The sequence below is a fragment of the Triticum urartu genome, chromosome 7A (assembly GCF_056163025.1).
Source record: "Triticum urartu cultivar PI428250 chromosome 7A, HENAU_Tu73, whole genome shotgun sequence".
NCBI lineage: Eukaryota > Viridiplantae > Streptophyta > Magnoliopsida > Poales > Poaceae > Triticum > Triticum urartu.
The window spans coordinates 656,647,381-656,662,450 of NC_141879.1; the positions used below are offsets into that span (position 1 = coordinate 656,647,381).

The 15,070-nt window shown below is 44.4% G+C and overlaps 2 protein-coding genes and 1 pseudogene across 2 annotated transcripts; all 3 read left to right on the forward strand.

Moving 5' to 3' along the window:
• The first annotated feature begins 256 nt into the window (after nucleotides 1-256).
• LOC147961138 (uncharacterized) lies at nucleotides 257-2,757 on the forward strand (annotated as a pseudogene).
• On the forward strand, nucleotides 2,723-3,925 carry LOC147961139 (uncharacterized). The gene is made up of 3 exons (XM_087535474.1): nucleotides 2,723-2,820; nucleotides 2,928-3,018; nucleotides 3,107-3,925. The coding sequence occupies exons 1-3, from the start codon at nucleotides 2,771-2,773 to the stop codon at nucleotides 3,923-3,925; spliced, it is 960 nt and encodes a 319-aa protein (XP_087391600.1). The 5' UTR covers nucleotides 2,723-2,770.
• Nucleotides 3,926-5,812: 1,887 nt separating this feature from the next.
• LOC147961140 (uncharacterized) lies at nucleotides 5,813-6,740 on the forward strand. Its single transcript, XM_087537226.1, has 3 exons — nucleotides 5,813-5,875; nucleotides 5,965-6,247; nucleotides 6,340-6,740. The coding sequence occupies exons 1-3, from the start codon at nucleotides 5,813-5,815 to the stop codon at nucleotides 6,729-6,731; spliced, it is 738 nt and encodes a 245-aa protein (XP_087393352.1). The 3' UTR covers nucleotides 6,732-6,740.
• Nucleotides 6,741-15,070: the final 8,330 nt, after the last annotated feature.

A 15,070-nucleotide genomic window follows, 5' to 3' on the forward strand; every position in this document is an offset into this window, starting at 1 on the left:
AATTTTGTTGATGCACTGTTAGTAGTTAGGAGATAGCTTGCTTGTTTGGTAGATAATGCATAGATGAATTTTCTTGATGTGCTGTTAGGAATTGTTCAGCTTGTTTGTTAAGAATTCTTCAGGCCTTGTGGTTAGGCAATTAGCATATAAAATTTTCTGGAATTTTAGCTTCCATTACTTCCATCCATTTTCATTAATTAATGTTGATGCACTTAGATTGATTTGCTAAGTTGCAACAATTTGTTGTCTTTGGCAGATGGACAGAAGCTGGATTAGAGAAGGAGTTAGAAAGTTTTTGAAAGAACATATGAAAGGAGTTGATGATTTCATGGCATTTGTTCGGGCAAATTTTGCCAACGATGCTCACATTCTATGCCCATGTTGTGAATGCCTCAACCGTCCAAGAATGGCTCAAGGAAGAGTGGAAGATCATCTGCTTCTTAATGGGATGTCCAGCACATATGATAGATGGATATATCATGGAGAACCTTTAGACAGACAACCTCAACATTTTGAAGCTGATATAGAGGCCCCTCATATGATGGGTGGTGGTGATGCTGGCATTGATTTCATGGAAAAGGTTTTGCGAGATAATGTTGTTTTGGAGGAAGAGGATGGGCATGAAGATGATAGGATTCCTGACCTATTGAAGGATTTGTATGATGCTGAAGATCGTGCTGATGGACAGAAATCATTGTTTGCTGAGGTGTTAGAGGAGGCGAAGCGCGCAGCTCATGAAGGGGGTAAATTTTCAAGATTTACCTTCACCGTGAAGTTACTCCACATCAAGTCTTTCTACCGGATTAGCAATGCCGCATTCAACGCAATACTCCGTCTTTTGAGCTTGCAATTCCCTAATAGTTGTGTTCCCAGATCTTATGATGAAGCATTGAGCATAATCCGCAGGCTGGGGTTAGGTTATGTGTCAATACATGTGTGCCCAAATAACTGTGTCTTGTTTCGAAAGGATTTAGCAAAGCATGACAACTGTCCAAAATGTAATGCATCTAGGTGGAAAGATGCTGATGGGAAGAAGTCAATATCGGAGAAGGTACTGAGGCACTTTCCCTTGATACCAAGGCTGCAGCGGATGTTCATCTCGAAGAAATCATCGCGTGAGGTACAGTGGCACAAGCTGAAGCGGCAACCTGTGGACAATGAGCTGAGCCATCCAGCGGATGGAGAGGCATGGAAAGAGTTTGACCGTATACATTTTGATTTTGCTGCAGATCCAAGGAACATAAAACTTGGCATTGCCACAGATGGGTTTAATCCGTTTGGGAACATGAGCACGTCTTATAGCATGTGGCCAGTTTTTGTGGTGCCGTACAACCTGCCACCATGGGCATGCATGGATCAGTCCAACTTCATGATGTCATTGCTTATCCCGGGTCCAGATTCTCCAGGAAAGGATTTTGATGTCTTTATGGAGCCCCTCGTAGAAGAACTGCTCCAGCTCTGGACTGGTGTACCTACATACGATGCCTTGAGTCCGGAAGGAAAGTTCAATCTACGTGCTGCGATCATATGGTCCATCCATGATTTCCTGGCTCTGCACACTCTGTCTGGGAGGATCACAGTGAGTTATCAGGCTTGTGTCCATTGTGACAAAGACCCTTGCTCAAAGAGAATAAGGAGAAAGATATGCTATATTGGGCACCACCGCTTTCTTCCCCGAAACCATCGCTGGCGAAGAAGCAAAGATTTTAATGGTGAGAATGAAACCCGTGACAAGCCAGCTGAATTCACTAAAGAAGAGCTGGAGCAGCAACTTGAAAAGGTGAAAGATGTGAGACCAGGAAAGCTGGCGAAGAAAAGAAAGCGTGAGGAAGGTCAATGTTGGGACCGGAGGTCTTGTTTGTGGGACCTGCCATACTGGGCTGATCTGAAATTAAGGCATAATCTCGATGTAATGCACATTGAGAAAAACATATGCGAGAATCTGCTAGGGTCGTTTCTGAACATTGAAGGGAAGACAAAGGACACGATTAGTTCTAGGCTTGATTTGGAAGACATGGGCATAAGAGAAGATTTGCATCTACAGCACAATGAAGATGAAGATTCATTTGAAATTCCACGAGCATGGTATACAATGAATAAAGAACAAAAGCTTGCATTCTGTGAATTCCTAAGAGCGGTGAAATTTCCAGATGGTTATGCTGCTAACCTAGCAAAGTGTGTTACTTCTGATGGATTCAAGCTTTCAGTACTGAAAACCCATGATTGTCACATCCTCCTCTAAAGGATTTTACCGGCGGGCCTCCGAGGAATCATGCACAAGGATATATATGAAGCGGTTGCTGAGCTAGGAAATTTCTTTAGAGAACTGTGCTGCAAAACCCTCAAGTTAACTGTCTTGGAAAGACTTGAAAAAGAAATCCAAATTATTCTTTGCAAGCTCGAGAAGATTTTCCCTCCAGCTTTCTTCACCGTGATGGTCCATTTGGCGGTGCACTTACCCAAAGAGGCAATGCTTAGAGGCCCTGTGCAATACGGTTGGATGTACCCAATCGAAAGAAGGCTGCTTACTTGTAAGCGTTATGTGCGAAACACAGCAAGACCTGAAGGTTCTATTGCTGAAGCATATGTCGTTGACGAGTGCTTGACTTTTTGCTCTAGATACTTTGGTGATGTGGAAACAAGATGGAACCGGCCGGGCAGAAATAGAGAGCGGTCTGATTCGCAAAGTGGTGATGTCTCTGTTTTCAACCATGGTGTGAACTTTCTTGGAGCCTCACAATACTTGGAGGCTGGTGATGAGTATGACAAGATGGTTTTGTTTGTGCTCAGCAATTGCGCCGAGGTTCTACCATATATCGAGTACGTTATATCTTGTGCACTCATTATATATATATATATATATATATATATTGCTTGGGTTGGCACCAGCCTAATGTTTTAATTCACATGTTTTGTTGGCATTGTAGGAAATGCAAGGAAGAGTTAAATCAGGAAGAAAGCAATATCAATGTTGATAAAAGGGTTGCCAAGGTGTTTGCTAAGTGGTTTAAGAATCATGTGAGATCTTTAGCCACATGTTTTATGTTCTCTGTGTTATTCACCCATTGTTAAATACCATTGTTTGCTATATGGTTTATTTGTGCAGATTGGAAAGTTGCATGAGGAGAAGAAGGTCAGTGATGATCTATTTGCTTTGGCATGCTTACCGGATAAGCGAGTGAGAGTGTATTCAGCATGCATTGTTGACGGTGTCCGGTACCACACTGTTGACCGCGAGGCAAAAAGGAAGACACAGAATAGTGGAATCGTCAATGAGGGGTCACATGATGGTGAGATCATTGACTTCTATGGTCAGTTGAGAAGCATCATAGAGTTGCAGTACAACTCTAGTGGAGGCATCCATCGCTCGGTTGTCTTATTTCGCTGTGACTGGTTTGAGCTTGGTAGCAAGAAGAGGAGAGACTCTTTTGTCAAATATGATGGCCACTTCAAAAGCATCAACACTGCAAGGTGCTGGTATAAGAGTGATCCATTTATTCTAACAACACAAGCAACAATGGTGTTTTATCTGCCAGACACTCTTTTGCACGGAAAATGGCGAGTTGTGCAAAACTTTCAGCACAGACACTTGTGGAGTGTGACTGAAACTGAAGTGGAAAAGGGCCCCGGTGATGGTGGACTAACATACCAAGATGATGACTCTACGGAAGTTCCGTTGCAAGCTGATGATGACTCTATGGAAGTTCCGGTGCAAAGCAGAGTGCGAAGGGACCGGGAACGTGTGATCATTGGTGCTGCAACAGTTGAAGGCATCAAGAAAAGAAGAAAGGTGGTAGAGGATGGACATGAAAGAGAGGATGAGGAAAACCGGACTGATCATACTATGCTGCAATATTGTAGTGATGATGAGGAAAACAGGAGTGGGCATAGAGTTCCTTGTTTTCGTATCGACGACGATGAGTAGCGAATGGACATGAAGGTAAATTTGGTCTCCTTGGTGATCCTTTTAACTCTCTGTAGTTTTCCTTCTTGTGCATATGCATGGTGATCCTGATGTACTGTAGTGGTGTGGTCTTATAAATTTGGTCTTTTATCTCCAGGTAGCAAAATGCTTGAAGATCCTGATGGCTGTAGTGGTGTGATCCTGATGGTTGTAGTGGTGTGGTCTTATAGCATGGAGCTGATGGCAAAATGAAGTTGTGCTCAGAATGTTGTCAAAATGTTGTCCTGTAATGCAAAAGATTGCAAAATGATCATTTAGATATTGGTGATCATTTAGTTCAAGTTTTGGTGATCATACAGAATGTTTTCTAGTAGTTTTTGTGATCATGTAGTAGTTTTTTTGAACTGAAGTGGATGATGTCTGGTTTTGCTTCAACTGGATTTTAACTGAATTTTGCGCTATTTTAACTGAATTTTGCTTCAACTGAACCCATTTCATTGTGAGCAAAAAGATATGCGCCAGCGGGGACTTGAACCCACGACCATATGCTTGTTTCACTATGTTTCTACCACTGGGCTAGGAAGAGGTTGCTGGTTTTGTAATCTATGCCAACCCTTTTGACTATATCAAACTAGTCAAGTTTCAAGCACACACCTCACTGACAAGTGGGCCACTCGACCCACTCACTGACAAGTGGGCCATTTTGCTATTGTACCAAAGCTACCAAAAATATGCGCGTGGCCAAAAAATATGCGCGCGCGGGGGCTCGAACCCACGACCATGCGCTTAGTTCACTTGGTTTCTACCACTGGGCTAGGAAGAGGTTGCTGGTTTTGTACTCTATGCCCAGCCTTTTCAATGTATCAAACAACTCGCTGACAATTGGGCCCGCTCCTCCTCCTATCCACTCTTTTCCCCACTCCCCCTCTCCACTCCTCCTATCCACTCGACCCGCTCCTCCTCTCCGCCGCCACCGGCTTCTTCCTCTCCCACCGCCGCTGCATACTCTCTCTCCGTCGCCGACTCTCCGTCACCGTGGGTATGAATCCGCTTCCTCTTCCTCTTCCTATCTACTGTTATGATAGATTAGGGTTCTTGCCGCCGGATTAGGGTTTGATTAGGATGTTTTTTAGGGTGACGGCGACGCCTCCCCGGCGCCTCTGCTGGTCCGATGCCTCCCGCGGAGCTTGCCCTACGCCGCCGGCGACCACTTCTTCTCAGACTCCGCCGCGGTAAGCCATCCGCTTCATATCCTCTCTCCTTTCTCTTCTGCTCTAGGGTTTGAGAATCTAGGATTTGTTATGCATACTAGGCATCTATTGGTGGATTTAGGCATATTGTTCTTGGTGGATTTAGTATGCTCTGCTGGTTGAATTGCTGTTTGATTACTATGTTGTTGTGGTAGGTAGTGTGGTTGGTGGATCTATGCTCTGTTGGTAGTCACCTGACAGCAATTAACTGTTGCTGTGGTAGGTAGTGTGGTAGACATGTTGTTCTGTTGCTGTTGAATTCTATGGTTAATTAACTGAATTAACCGAATTCTGTTGCTATTGAATTCTATGGTGAACATGTTGTTACTGTTGCCAGAACATGCTATTGAATTCTGTTGCTGTTGAATTCTGTGGTTGAACATGCTGTTGTGGTTATTCTTGTTGACAAGTCTTGTGCTGCAGTGGGATTCATGCATATGCAGGTGTAGTGACCTGCATGAATATGGGCAGAGTAGTAGTAGTAGTAGATGCCAACATTTGATATGCATGCATGCATTCTTGCTTGTTTATATTCTTTTAAACTGAACATGCTCAAGTATGGAAGGTTTACAATGCTGCTTGTTTCCTATTTCTGTCCAGTCATGTTGTTTAATTTACTATTGCTTGTTTCCTATTGCTTGTTTAGAGTAGAAGTGAGATGGCTGGCTTGGAAGGTTTTGAGTTCTTCGAGATCATAATTGAGAAATCTTGCAGTAGGCAGGTATATTTATCATCACTCATTTCTTTATCATCACTCTTCTGTCTAGTGCTTGATTGCCACAATTAACCACTGCTTGACCCTCGCTGCAGAGGCTGCCTGACAAGTTTCCGAAGATGCTCGCGGGCCGTGAGCCCCACAAAGTGAAGCTGCGGGAGGCCGACAGCGGGCTTCACAGGCTGTGGAAAGTGTTGGTGGTGTTTGATGGTGAAGGCCACATGTACCTAGGGCCCGACTGGGAGCATTTCGCCCGCGCCCATGAGCTACAGCTCGAGTACTTCCTTGTCTTCCGCTACGACGGCGACGCCATGTTCACCGTGAAGATGTTCGACAACACCATGTGCCGCATGTACTACCAGCACGACGACGATGCCAGTAAGCTCTCTGCCTCTCTTCTTCCTGTCCTTTTGGCTTCCTCTACCTGCACGATGACAACACCATGTTCACACTTTGTTGCATTTGGCCAGGCAATGGGAGCAGCAGCGGGGATGACGAGGAGCAGAGCGGGGATGACGACGAGGAGCAGAGCAGGGATGATGAGGAGCAGAGCGGGGATGACGAGGAGCAGCCTATTCTAGCTAACGACGAACATGCTATGGTGGTGGCTGACGACGACCCTGCTATGTTGGTGGCGGATGACGACCTTGCTATGGTGGTGGAGGACGACGACCTCGCGATGGTGGTGGCGGACGGCGACCTCGCGATGGTGGTGGCGGACGACGACCTCGCGATGGTGGCGGCGCCTGCAATCCCACAGCTTGGCGACAGGACCATGCCAATTGTGGTAGAGGAGTACATCCGCGTTGGGATTCGCCACTCTGAGCGCATCAGGTTGATGAAGGAGAAGAAGGAGGAGTGAAGGTGTTAAGAAGGTTTTCAGCATGTTAGGTTTAAGCTTGTTAGTGTAATATGAACATGTCAATGTTAAGTATGTCAGGTTTAATTTTGTGCATGCTCATGGACGCTGTATGACAATGTCATCTAAACAAGTCATGTTTTTAACAATGAATATTCAGTTTGGTAATTGATGGGAATTGAAATTTTTTATGCATGCTCATGGATGAAAGATAAAATTATGGGTTTTTGTGCATGCTCATGTATGAAACAATATAAGTTTCATTTTTTGAATGCTAAAAACATGACTCAAACCCTAGCCACGGACGACCGCCGTGACTAAATCCGCCGGTTTTTGAAAACACCGTACAAATTCAAAGGGTGTGTCTAGGGCACATCTAGATGTGCTCTAGTTATTGCACATCTAAGTGAGTGAATCAAGCATAAAGAGAAAAGAAAAAAGAAAAAGGAAAATATCCACACGAATCTCGACGTAAGATCAATGCCATAGGACTTAGATGTGCAATACTTATGGCACATCTAGATGTGCTTTAGCAAAACTGAAATTCAAAAACCGTTTTTCATTTTTTGAATGCAAAATACATGCGTTTTTCGTGAAGCGGCTACAAGGAGGGGCACCCCAAACGGCGCCATTCCATGTCTATCTCAAAGTAGACCCTATTTTACGGACGGTCGCCAAAAAGCATGCATTTCCGACCCTCGTAGCTACTCCCGACAATTCGGACCACCTTCGGCCGATTCAACTGGAACCGGCTGGAATTTGAACTGCGGGTCCTCCATAGCTTGCCCGTTATTTTCACTAAAAATGCTTTTTAGCTTCACAGGTAGGCATTCCATCACAGAATCGACAACAGATTTGCACGGCTCAAACCCTAGCCACGGACGGTCGCTGCGACGAAATCGGCCGGTTTTTGAAAACACCGTAAAAAATTCAAAAAAATCAAAAAAATGGGAGACCTCCGCGTCACATCATCAAATGTGGCCTACCAACTAGCAAAAATACTAAACTTGCAATACCGGCGTTTTCTTGAAAAAGTGTTCTCAAAAATGACCTACCACGAACGAAGATTCATGGCTTTTAAGCCAAACTAGGATATGGCCGCATCCGTTGAATAGTTTCTGATAATATGCCCAAATTGGGCGCATGCCTCCGTCTTGTGATGGCAAACAATGTTGCCAAAGCGAGGTTCCAACTTGTTTAACAAAAAAACCGTTTTTCATTTTTTGAATGCAAAAGACATGCGTTTTTCGTGAAGCGGCTACAAGGAGGGGCACCCCAAATGGCGCCATTTCATGTCTATCTCAAAGTAGACCCTATTTTATGGACGGTCGCCAAAAAGCATGCATTTCCGACCCTCATAGCTACTCCCGGCAATTCGGACCACCTTCGGCCGACTCAGCTGGAACCGGCTGGAATTTGAACTGCGGGTCCTCCATAGCTTGCCCGTTATTTTCACTAAAAATGCTTTTTAGCTTCACAGGTAGGCATTCCATCACAGAATGGACAACAGATTTGCACGGCTCAAACCCTAGCCACGGACGGTCGCCGCGACGAAATCGGCCGATTTTTGAAAACACCGTAAAAAATTCAAAAAAATCAAAAAAATGGGAGACCTCCGCGTCACATCATCAAATGTGGCCTACCAACTAGCAAAAATACTAAACTTGCAATACCGGCATTTTCTTGAAAAGTGTTCTCAAAAATGACCTACCACGAATGAAGATTCATGGCTTTCAAGCCAAACTAGGATATGGCCGCATCCGTTGAATAGTTTCTGATAATATGCCCAAATTGGGCGCATGCCTCCGTCTTGTGATGGCAAACAATGTTGCCAAAGCGAGGTTCCAACTTGTTTAACAAAAAAACCGTTTTTCATTTTTTGAATGCAAAAGACATGCGTTTTTCGTGAAGCGGCTACAAGGAGGGGCACCCCAAACGGCGCCATTTCATGTCTATCTCAAAGTAGACCCTATTTTATGGACGGTCGCCAAAAAGCATGCATTTCCGACCCTCATAGCTACTCCCGGCAATTCGGACCACCTTCGGCCGACTCAGTTGGAACCGGCTGGAATTTGAACTGCGGGTCCTCCATAGCTTGCCCGTTATTTTCACTAAAAATGCTTTTTAGCTTCACAGGTAGGCATTCCATCACAGAATGGACAACAGATTTGCACGACTCAAACCCTAGCCACGGACGGTCGCCGCGACGAAATCGGCCGGTTTTTGAAAACACCGTAAAAAATTCAAAAAAAATCAAAAAAATGGGAGACCTCCGCGTCACATCATCAAATGTGGCCTACCAACTAGCAAAAATACTAAACTTGCAATACCGGCGTTTTCTTGAGCTACTCGGTATGATTTTAACCATGATTTCTACAAAGTTTACAAAAAAACCATATTTTTTCTACACCCAAACCCAAAAGGATTTCCCTCCCACACCAAAATTTTCCCTCCACCAAAATGTCCCTCTCCTAAAATTTCCCTCCACTCCCTCTCGCACTACCAGGCAGGACCCACCACTCCCTCTCCCACTAACACGCGGGATCCCCTCCCCTCCCCTCCCAAAATTTCCCCATTCCCCTCCCCTCTCCCCGACGAACCCTAGCTTCTCCCTCCCCGCTCCACGCCGCCCCGCTCCCACTCCCTCCATTCCCCACCTCCCCACCCTAGCGCCGCCCCTCCTGTGCTCCACCCCGCACCTCCCTGCTCTGCGCCGCCCCGCTCCCAGTCCCTTCCCTCCTCCGTGCCGCGGACTACATCGACTACATCAACGACGACGGTGGCTACATCGACGACGGCGCGATCGACGATGACCACCGCTGCATCGTCAACATCATCTCCCCCTAGGTACTTATCCCCTTGATCCATCTCCCCTCCTCTTGTGGATCCATCTCCCCTCTAGTAGATCCCCCTCATGGGTTAGGATATTCTAGGGTTAGGATCTCCTGGTGGTTCAGTAGGTCCTCTAGTTCGGTAGGTCCTCTGGTGGTTATTGGGGTTAGGGTTCATGTTTATTGTTGCGTGGGGATGATCTCCCTCTAGGTCATGGGGTTAGGGTTAGGGTTCATGGGGTCAGGGTTAGGACCTCCTGGTGGTTCGTTTGGTCCGCTTCATGGTTTAGGGTTCATGATTTTAGGGATGGGGATGGATGGGGAAGTGGATGATTTTAGGGGATCAACAACAGCCTTGGAGTGGAGAAGAGGGTTGGGCTGGGTCGGAGAAGAAGAGCTGGGCGGAGCCAACGAGGCTGCAGGGGGAGACAAGCAAGGTGTGATTCTGTCGGGGTTTCGGCCGGATCTCCCTCCCTCACGGCGAGGCTGCAGATGGGGATGGATGGGGAAGTGGATGATGTCTGGTTGATGGTGCTTGTATCAGTACTTGCTTGTGTATGGTTCAATTACTCAGCTAGCATAGATGGTGAATTAGGTTTCCAACAGCACTTCGAAAAGAAGCTACTTGCTTCCTTGTTTGTATCAACAGTACCTTCTTGTTTGTTGCCCTTCAATTTCCTTCCTTGTTTGCTTGTTACTGTCAGTAGCACTATGCTTGTTTCTATCAGTAGCACTTTCCATCCTTGCTTGCTTGTATTATGCACTTTGCTTGCTTGCAACTTGGGTTAGTATGAACATGTACTTGATTGCTTGCAGCACTTTGCTATCAGTAGCACTACTGGGGTTTGTAGCAGTGTTCTTCTTTCATGATATGTGCATGAAGCTTGTGTTCTTCTTTCCAGTGAACACGGGAATGCTTAGTACTTATTGTGGTATTGGAATTCCTGCTGTGTTAAGGCAGTATGACTAGTTTTAATATATACTAGATTGGTGCTAGATAATTTTGATTGCTGTAATATAAAAGGTTGATTCTAATTGTCAAAACGTCTTAACTTGTGTCATCTAGTCTGTAGCCATTTTTGGTTTGTAGAGACAGCATAATCAATAGTTGAGTATAGTTTTTTCATCTGCTTTTGTACTGCTGCAAGTATAGTTGTTTCATGCTTTACCAGTGGCAACATCTAGTTGTTTTGAAGGTCCTCATGATATACTCGTCTAGCTTCCTGTCAGACTGTCTAAGCATGTGTACATGACACCAATTCACTAGTTCATGTTGCTTGCTTGCTAGCATACATGTTGCTTGCTAGCATACATGCTTAATTAGGGTTTCCATCAGCATTACTTGCTTGTATCACTAGCACTTGGAGAAGAATCTACTTGCTTGCTTATTAATTAGGGTTTGTATCAATAGTACTTGCTTCCTTCTCTTCATTTTCCTTCATTGCTTGCTTGTTTCTATCAGTAGCACTTTGCTTGCTTGTTTCTATCAGTAGCACTTTGCTTGCTTGCTTGTATTAGTAGCACTTATGCACTTTGCTTACTTGCTCCTAGTGTACATGCATGCTTGTTTGGTGCACTTACATGTTTTCTTAATTAATAACACCAGATCACTGTATTGTTTATCCATCAAGTTTGTTTCACATGTATTACATGTATGTGCATGATGGTCCAAATGCTTTCCTTTATTGATACAAGTGCATCATTTTACTTTATCCCTGTTGTATCTGATTGTTGTTTATTCTATTTTGCAAGCACCACCTCAAGATCATCCATGGCAAGGAGGACAAGGTCAAGCATGAGGCCAACCGTTGGTATGCAACTTGCTCCTTGTGGCCAGTTTCATAAAATCTGTGTCTTAATATGCTAAGTGAAATGTATTGCTGCAATCTGAATAAGCTGGCTTAATTGTGCCTGTGGGCTGTTAGTCTTCCTTACCTGAATAACTAGGATTAAATGATAATAAAATTTCTTAAGATATGTTTGGCTGCCTGTCCATGCATTCCAAACATTCACCTAATAGTTATGTTTCCTGTATCATGCAAAGAAGAGCCTCTCACCGAGTACGAGAAGGTTAGGGCTAGAAATATCATGAGGAACAATCGGATGTTCCAGTCCCTTGGCATCGATGCAATAGCGTCGATGATTAGGAAAACAAATGGTGTACAAGAAGGTAGAAGTGATGAGGTTCAAGAGGGTAGTGGAGTTATCAATGATGACCCAGAGTACAATCCTAAGGAGGATGAAGTTATTGATGGAGAGGAAGTGGATGATGTTGTAGTCAACAAGATTGTTAAGGTGCAAACTCTGTCTTGCTTGGAGGGTTGGGGTTCTATTATTCTATGTTATTCCTTGTGCTCACATATTTCTCTTGTGATCTAATGCTTTTTTCCATGCTGTTTATACGAGGCACTGAAGGAATCTAGGACGAAGAGGCCTGGTGTTAAGAAGACAGTCAGCAAGAAGCACAAGAGCTCAGAAACATCTCCTGCAATGCCTCCAGGAAGGGTGATGGCCCCAGCTCCAGGACAAAAAAGAGGATCCCGGAACCTGATGAACCTGCCCTTGATAGAGTCACAAGGCAGAAAGAAAGGATGGCGACTGCGACGGACCATCAGGAAAGTATGCTGCTCATGGACTCTCAGACCTCGGTGCAAATGGGTGATGAGTTGCCGCCCATGGATGAAGGAACCACTCTCAGCATGGATGGAAATGGCACTGTCTGCCTAGATGAAGCAGGAACCATCTGCATTGATGAAGCAGGCACTGTCCACACAGACCTCAGCCCTGTTGCACCTTCTATTGACAGGAACGCTGTCATCAATGAAGAAGAACAACAGCTTGTGCTTCAATCAGGCAAGTTGACCTTTGCAATGCTATCTTTTACTAGTGCATTTTCCAAATGGAATGATCATGTATGCTTTTGTTGATTCCTGCATTTGTCGATTTCTATTCTAATTTATGAGTTCAGTTTCATTTTCAGATGCAATGACTCCCAAGACTAGACTTAGAAAGGGCAGAGGGCTAGAGAGGATCACCAAGTCGCTTGGTAGCAAGGTGCCTATCCAAATTGCCGAAGGGATGATTCGTCCAGAGAAGCCTCTGCAGGCAGCAAAGCTTGCTTCTGAGTGTGGACTCGTTGCAAAAAGCCATCTTCCGGTTCTTCCTCACTTCAAGCTATACAAAAAAATGCTAGTCTATTGGAGAACTACATTGGGAAAGTTGTTGTAAGCTACTTGTTTCATAGTTAATGTGCTATCTATTTTCTGTTACACCTATGCATGATCACTAATATTGTTCCTACCTTGTTTGCTATCTTGGTAGGCAAATTTTGAGATGAACACGGACTCGGAGACCATCAAGACCTCGTGCAAAGATATTCTGCAGAAATATTCAAAGAACAGACGCCATCAGATCAAGAAGAAGTATTTTGATACCGTAGCCGCAAATAAAGTCAGCATTAAGTCTCTGGTGCCTGATCTAACGGATGGTGAATGGCAAGCTCTGGTGGAGATGTGGTCTACCCCAAGACACAAGGTTTGTCTCTGCTTTGTTTGATGCTTTATGTTCTGCACATGATATGCTAGTGCTAGATCATGCTGACAGTATGCTTTTTTGTAGGAAACCTGTTTGTCGAACAAGATGAATCGACAAAAAGTCGTGTACAATCAAAGAACTGGTTCCAGGCACTACACAGCACACATTTTTGCCACTGTGAGAACTCTTCTCTAGAGACCTTACCTTTGGTTCCTCATTGAATAACATTTCTGATTCTTGCTGAATAACATTTTGATTTTTGTTGAAAAACATTTCAGAAAGAAGAGTGTAAGGGTGAGGAGCTGTCTGCGATTGACTTGTTTAAGGCCACCCACAACAGCAAGAAGCACGGGTTTTCAGAGCCAGTCAAGACTGCTATAGTAAGTCACTCCATGCTTTGCCCTGTTTGATTCACAGCCAGCTTTGCTGCTTTGATGATTTGATGTTGTTTGACTCGGAGCCAGTCAAGAACACATGCTATGTTCCATGCTTTGATGTTGTTTGATAGTTCAACAAAGATATCAGAACTTGCTGTAGCTATTTGATGCATTTTTTATGATATGATGAAATTTGATCTGAATGTTAGTTTGATGATCGTCTCACTCGGGAAGCCATCTTATATAGAACCACCATTCTAGGCTTAATGAAGTGATCATATTGTTCCAATTGCATGTCTCCAGGTCACTAGTCATCATCTTCTTGTATAGATTTTGTGTGCTGGTTTGATTACTTCAAATAATCCATTTGTGTGCTGGTTTGGTTTCTCTTGCTTGGTTTGGTTTGCAAAATGTGAAATAGATCTCCCACTAATGCCTATCATTTTCCTCCATATGCTAGCTTGAGTTGGAAAAAATGAAGGAAGCGCCGGTACCAGAAGGTGAAGAGCCAAAGTCTGCTGTTGAAATTGTCGAACAAGTCCTCAAGACCGAAGCCAAGGAAAGCACATTCCTCAGGAATGTTGGGCTCAAGTCATCTAGGAACAACTCCGGCAAAGTTGCTGCTCATGTTCGTGACCTTGAGCAGAAGCTGGAGAGGTCCGAGCTTCAAGCTGAACTGGTGCAAGAAGAATTGGCGGCAATCAAGATGAAGGCGGAAGAATCTGAAGCTGCACGCGACAAGGAACTTGAGCTGCTGCTGCGCAAGAAGTCTCAAGAACAGGAAGAGAAGTTAGCCCACTTGATGGCTCTCTTTGGAGCTAAGGTAGTTTGATGGCTGTGCTATGAACCTCTTTGTCTTTGAGCTAAGGTAGTTGTTGCATTTTGAACCTGTGAACCTGGGAGCTGAGCTGAGAGCTGTTGCATTTTGTTGCATTTTGCTGTTTAAACTAGAGCTGTGATCCTGTGAAGTTATGTGATCACTTGTGAACCTGGGCCTTTCTGTGAAGTTATGTGATCTTGTGAACCTGGATCACTTGTGGATCATTTTTTTTATTTTCTGTGAAGTTATGTGGATCACTTGTGCACCTGGGCTTGTGGATCACTTGTGCACCTGGGCCTTTCTGTTTATAGTTATGCAAAATGAGAACCTGGGCTCTAAAAAGGCCAAGGCCCAAACAAGAATTAGACCAAAAAGGCTTGGGCCTAAAAAAAGAAATGACTGTAAGAAAAAAAATATAAAGGCTGCATAACAGAAAATAAAAAGGCCAAGGCCCAAATTCGAACTAGACTAAAAAGGCTGTGGCCCAAAACAATAGTGGAATATAAAAAAATCATCAAAAAAAGGCTCCATTCCCAGAAAATAAAAGGCCAAATTATTGGGCCAGGCCCATGCAGATAAGCAAAATAAAGAGAAAAAAATTAAATGGGCTGAATTATTGGGCTTGGCCCATCAAGAGGGCTGAAATGGACCGGGCTGATTCTATTTTACGACCTTTTCATTTGGTCGTAAGTCTGCCACGTCAGCTTGCCACGGTGGATCTGACGTTAAATCTATGACCTTTTTTTTGGTCATAAACGTTTGCGACCATTCCAGAAGAAA

Excerpts from the sequence above, each read along its gene's own strand:
- LOC147961140 (XM_087537226.1), top strand. The coding sequence starts at position 5,813 with ATGGCTGGCTTGGAAGGTTTTGAGTTCTTCGAGATCATAATTGAGAAA. Across the intron at positions 5,876-5,964 it reads AGAAATCTTGCAGTAGGCAG|AGGCTGCCTGACAAGTTTCC; the intron begins GTATATTTATCA and ends CCCTCGCTGCAG. Across the intron at positions 6,248-6,339 it reads CCAGCACGACGACGATGCCA|GCAATGGGAGCAGCAGCGGG; the intron begins GTAAGCTCTCTG and ends GCATTTGGCCAG.
- LOC147961139 (XM_087535474.1), top strand. The coding sequence starts at position 2,771 with ATGGTTTTGTTTGTGCTCAGCAATTGCGCCGAGGTTCTACCATATATC. Across the intron at positions 2,821-2,927 it reads GAGGTTCTACCATATATCGA|GAAATGCAAGGAAGAGTTAA; the intron begins GTACGTTATATC and ends TTGGCATTGTAG. Across the intron at positions 3,019-3,106 it reads CTAAGTGGTTTAAGAATCAT|ATTGGAAAGTTGCATGAGGA; the intron begins GTGAGATCTTTA and ends TTATTTGTGCAG.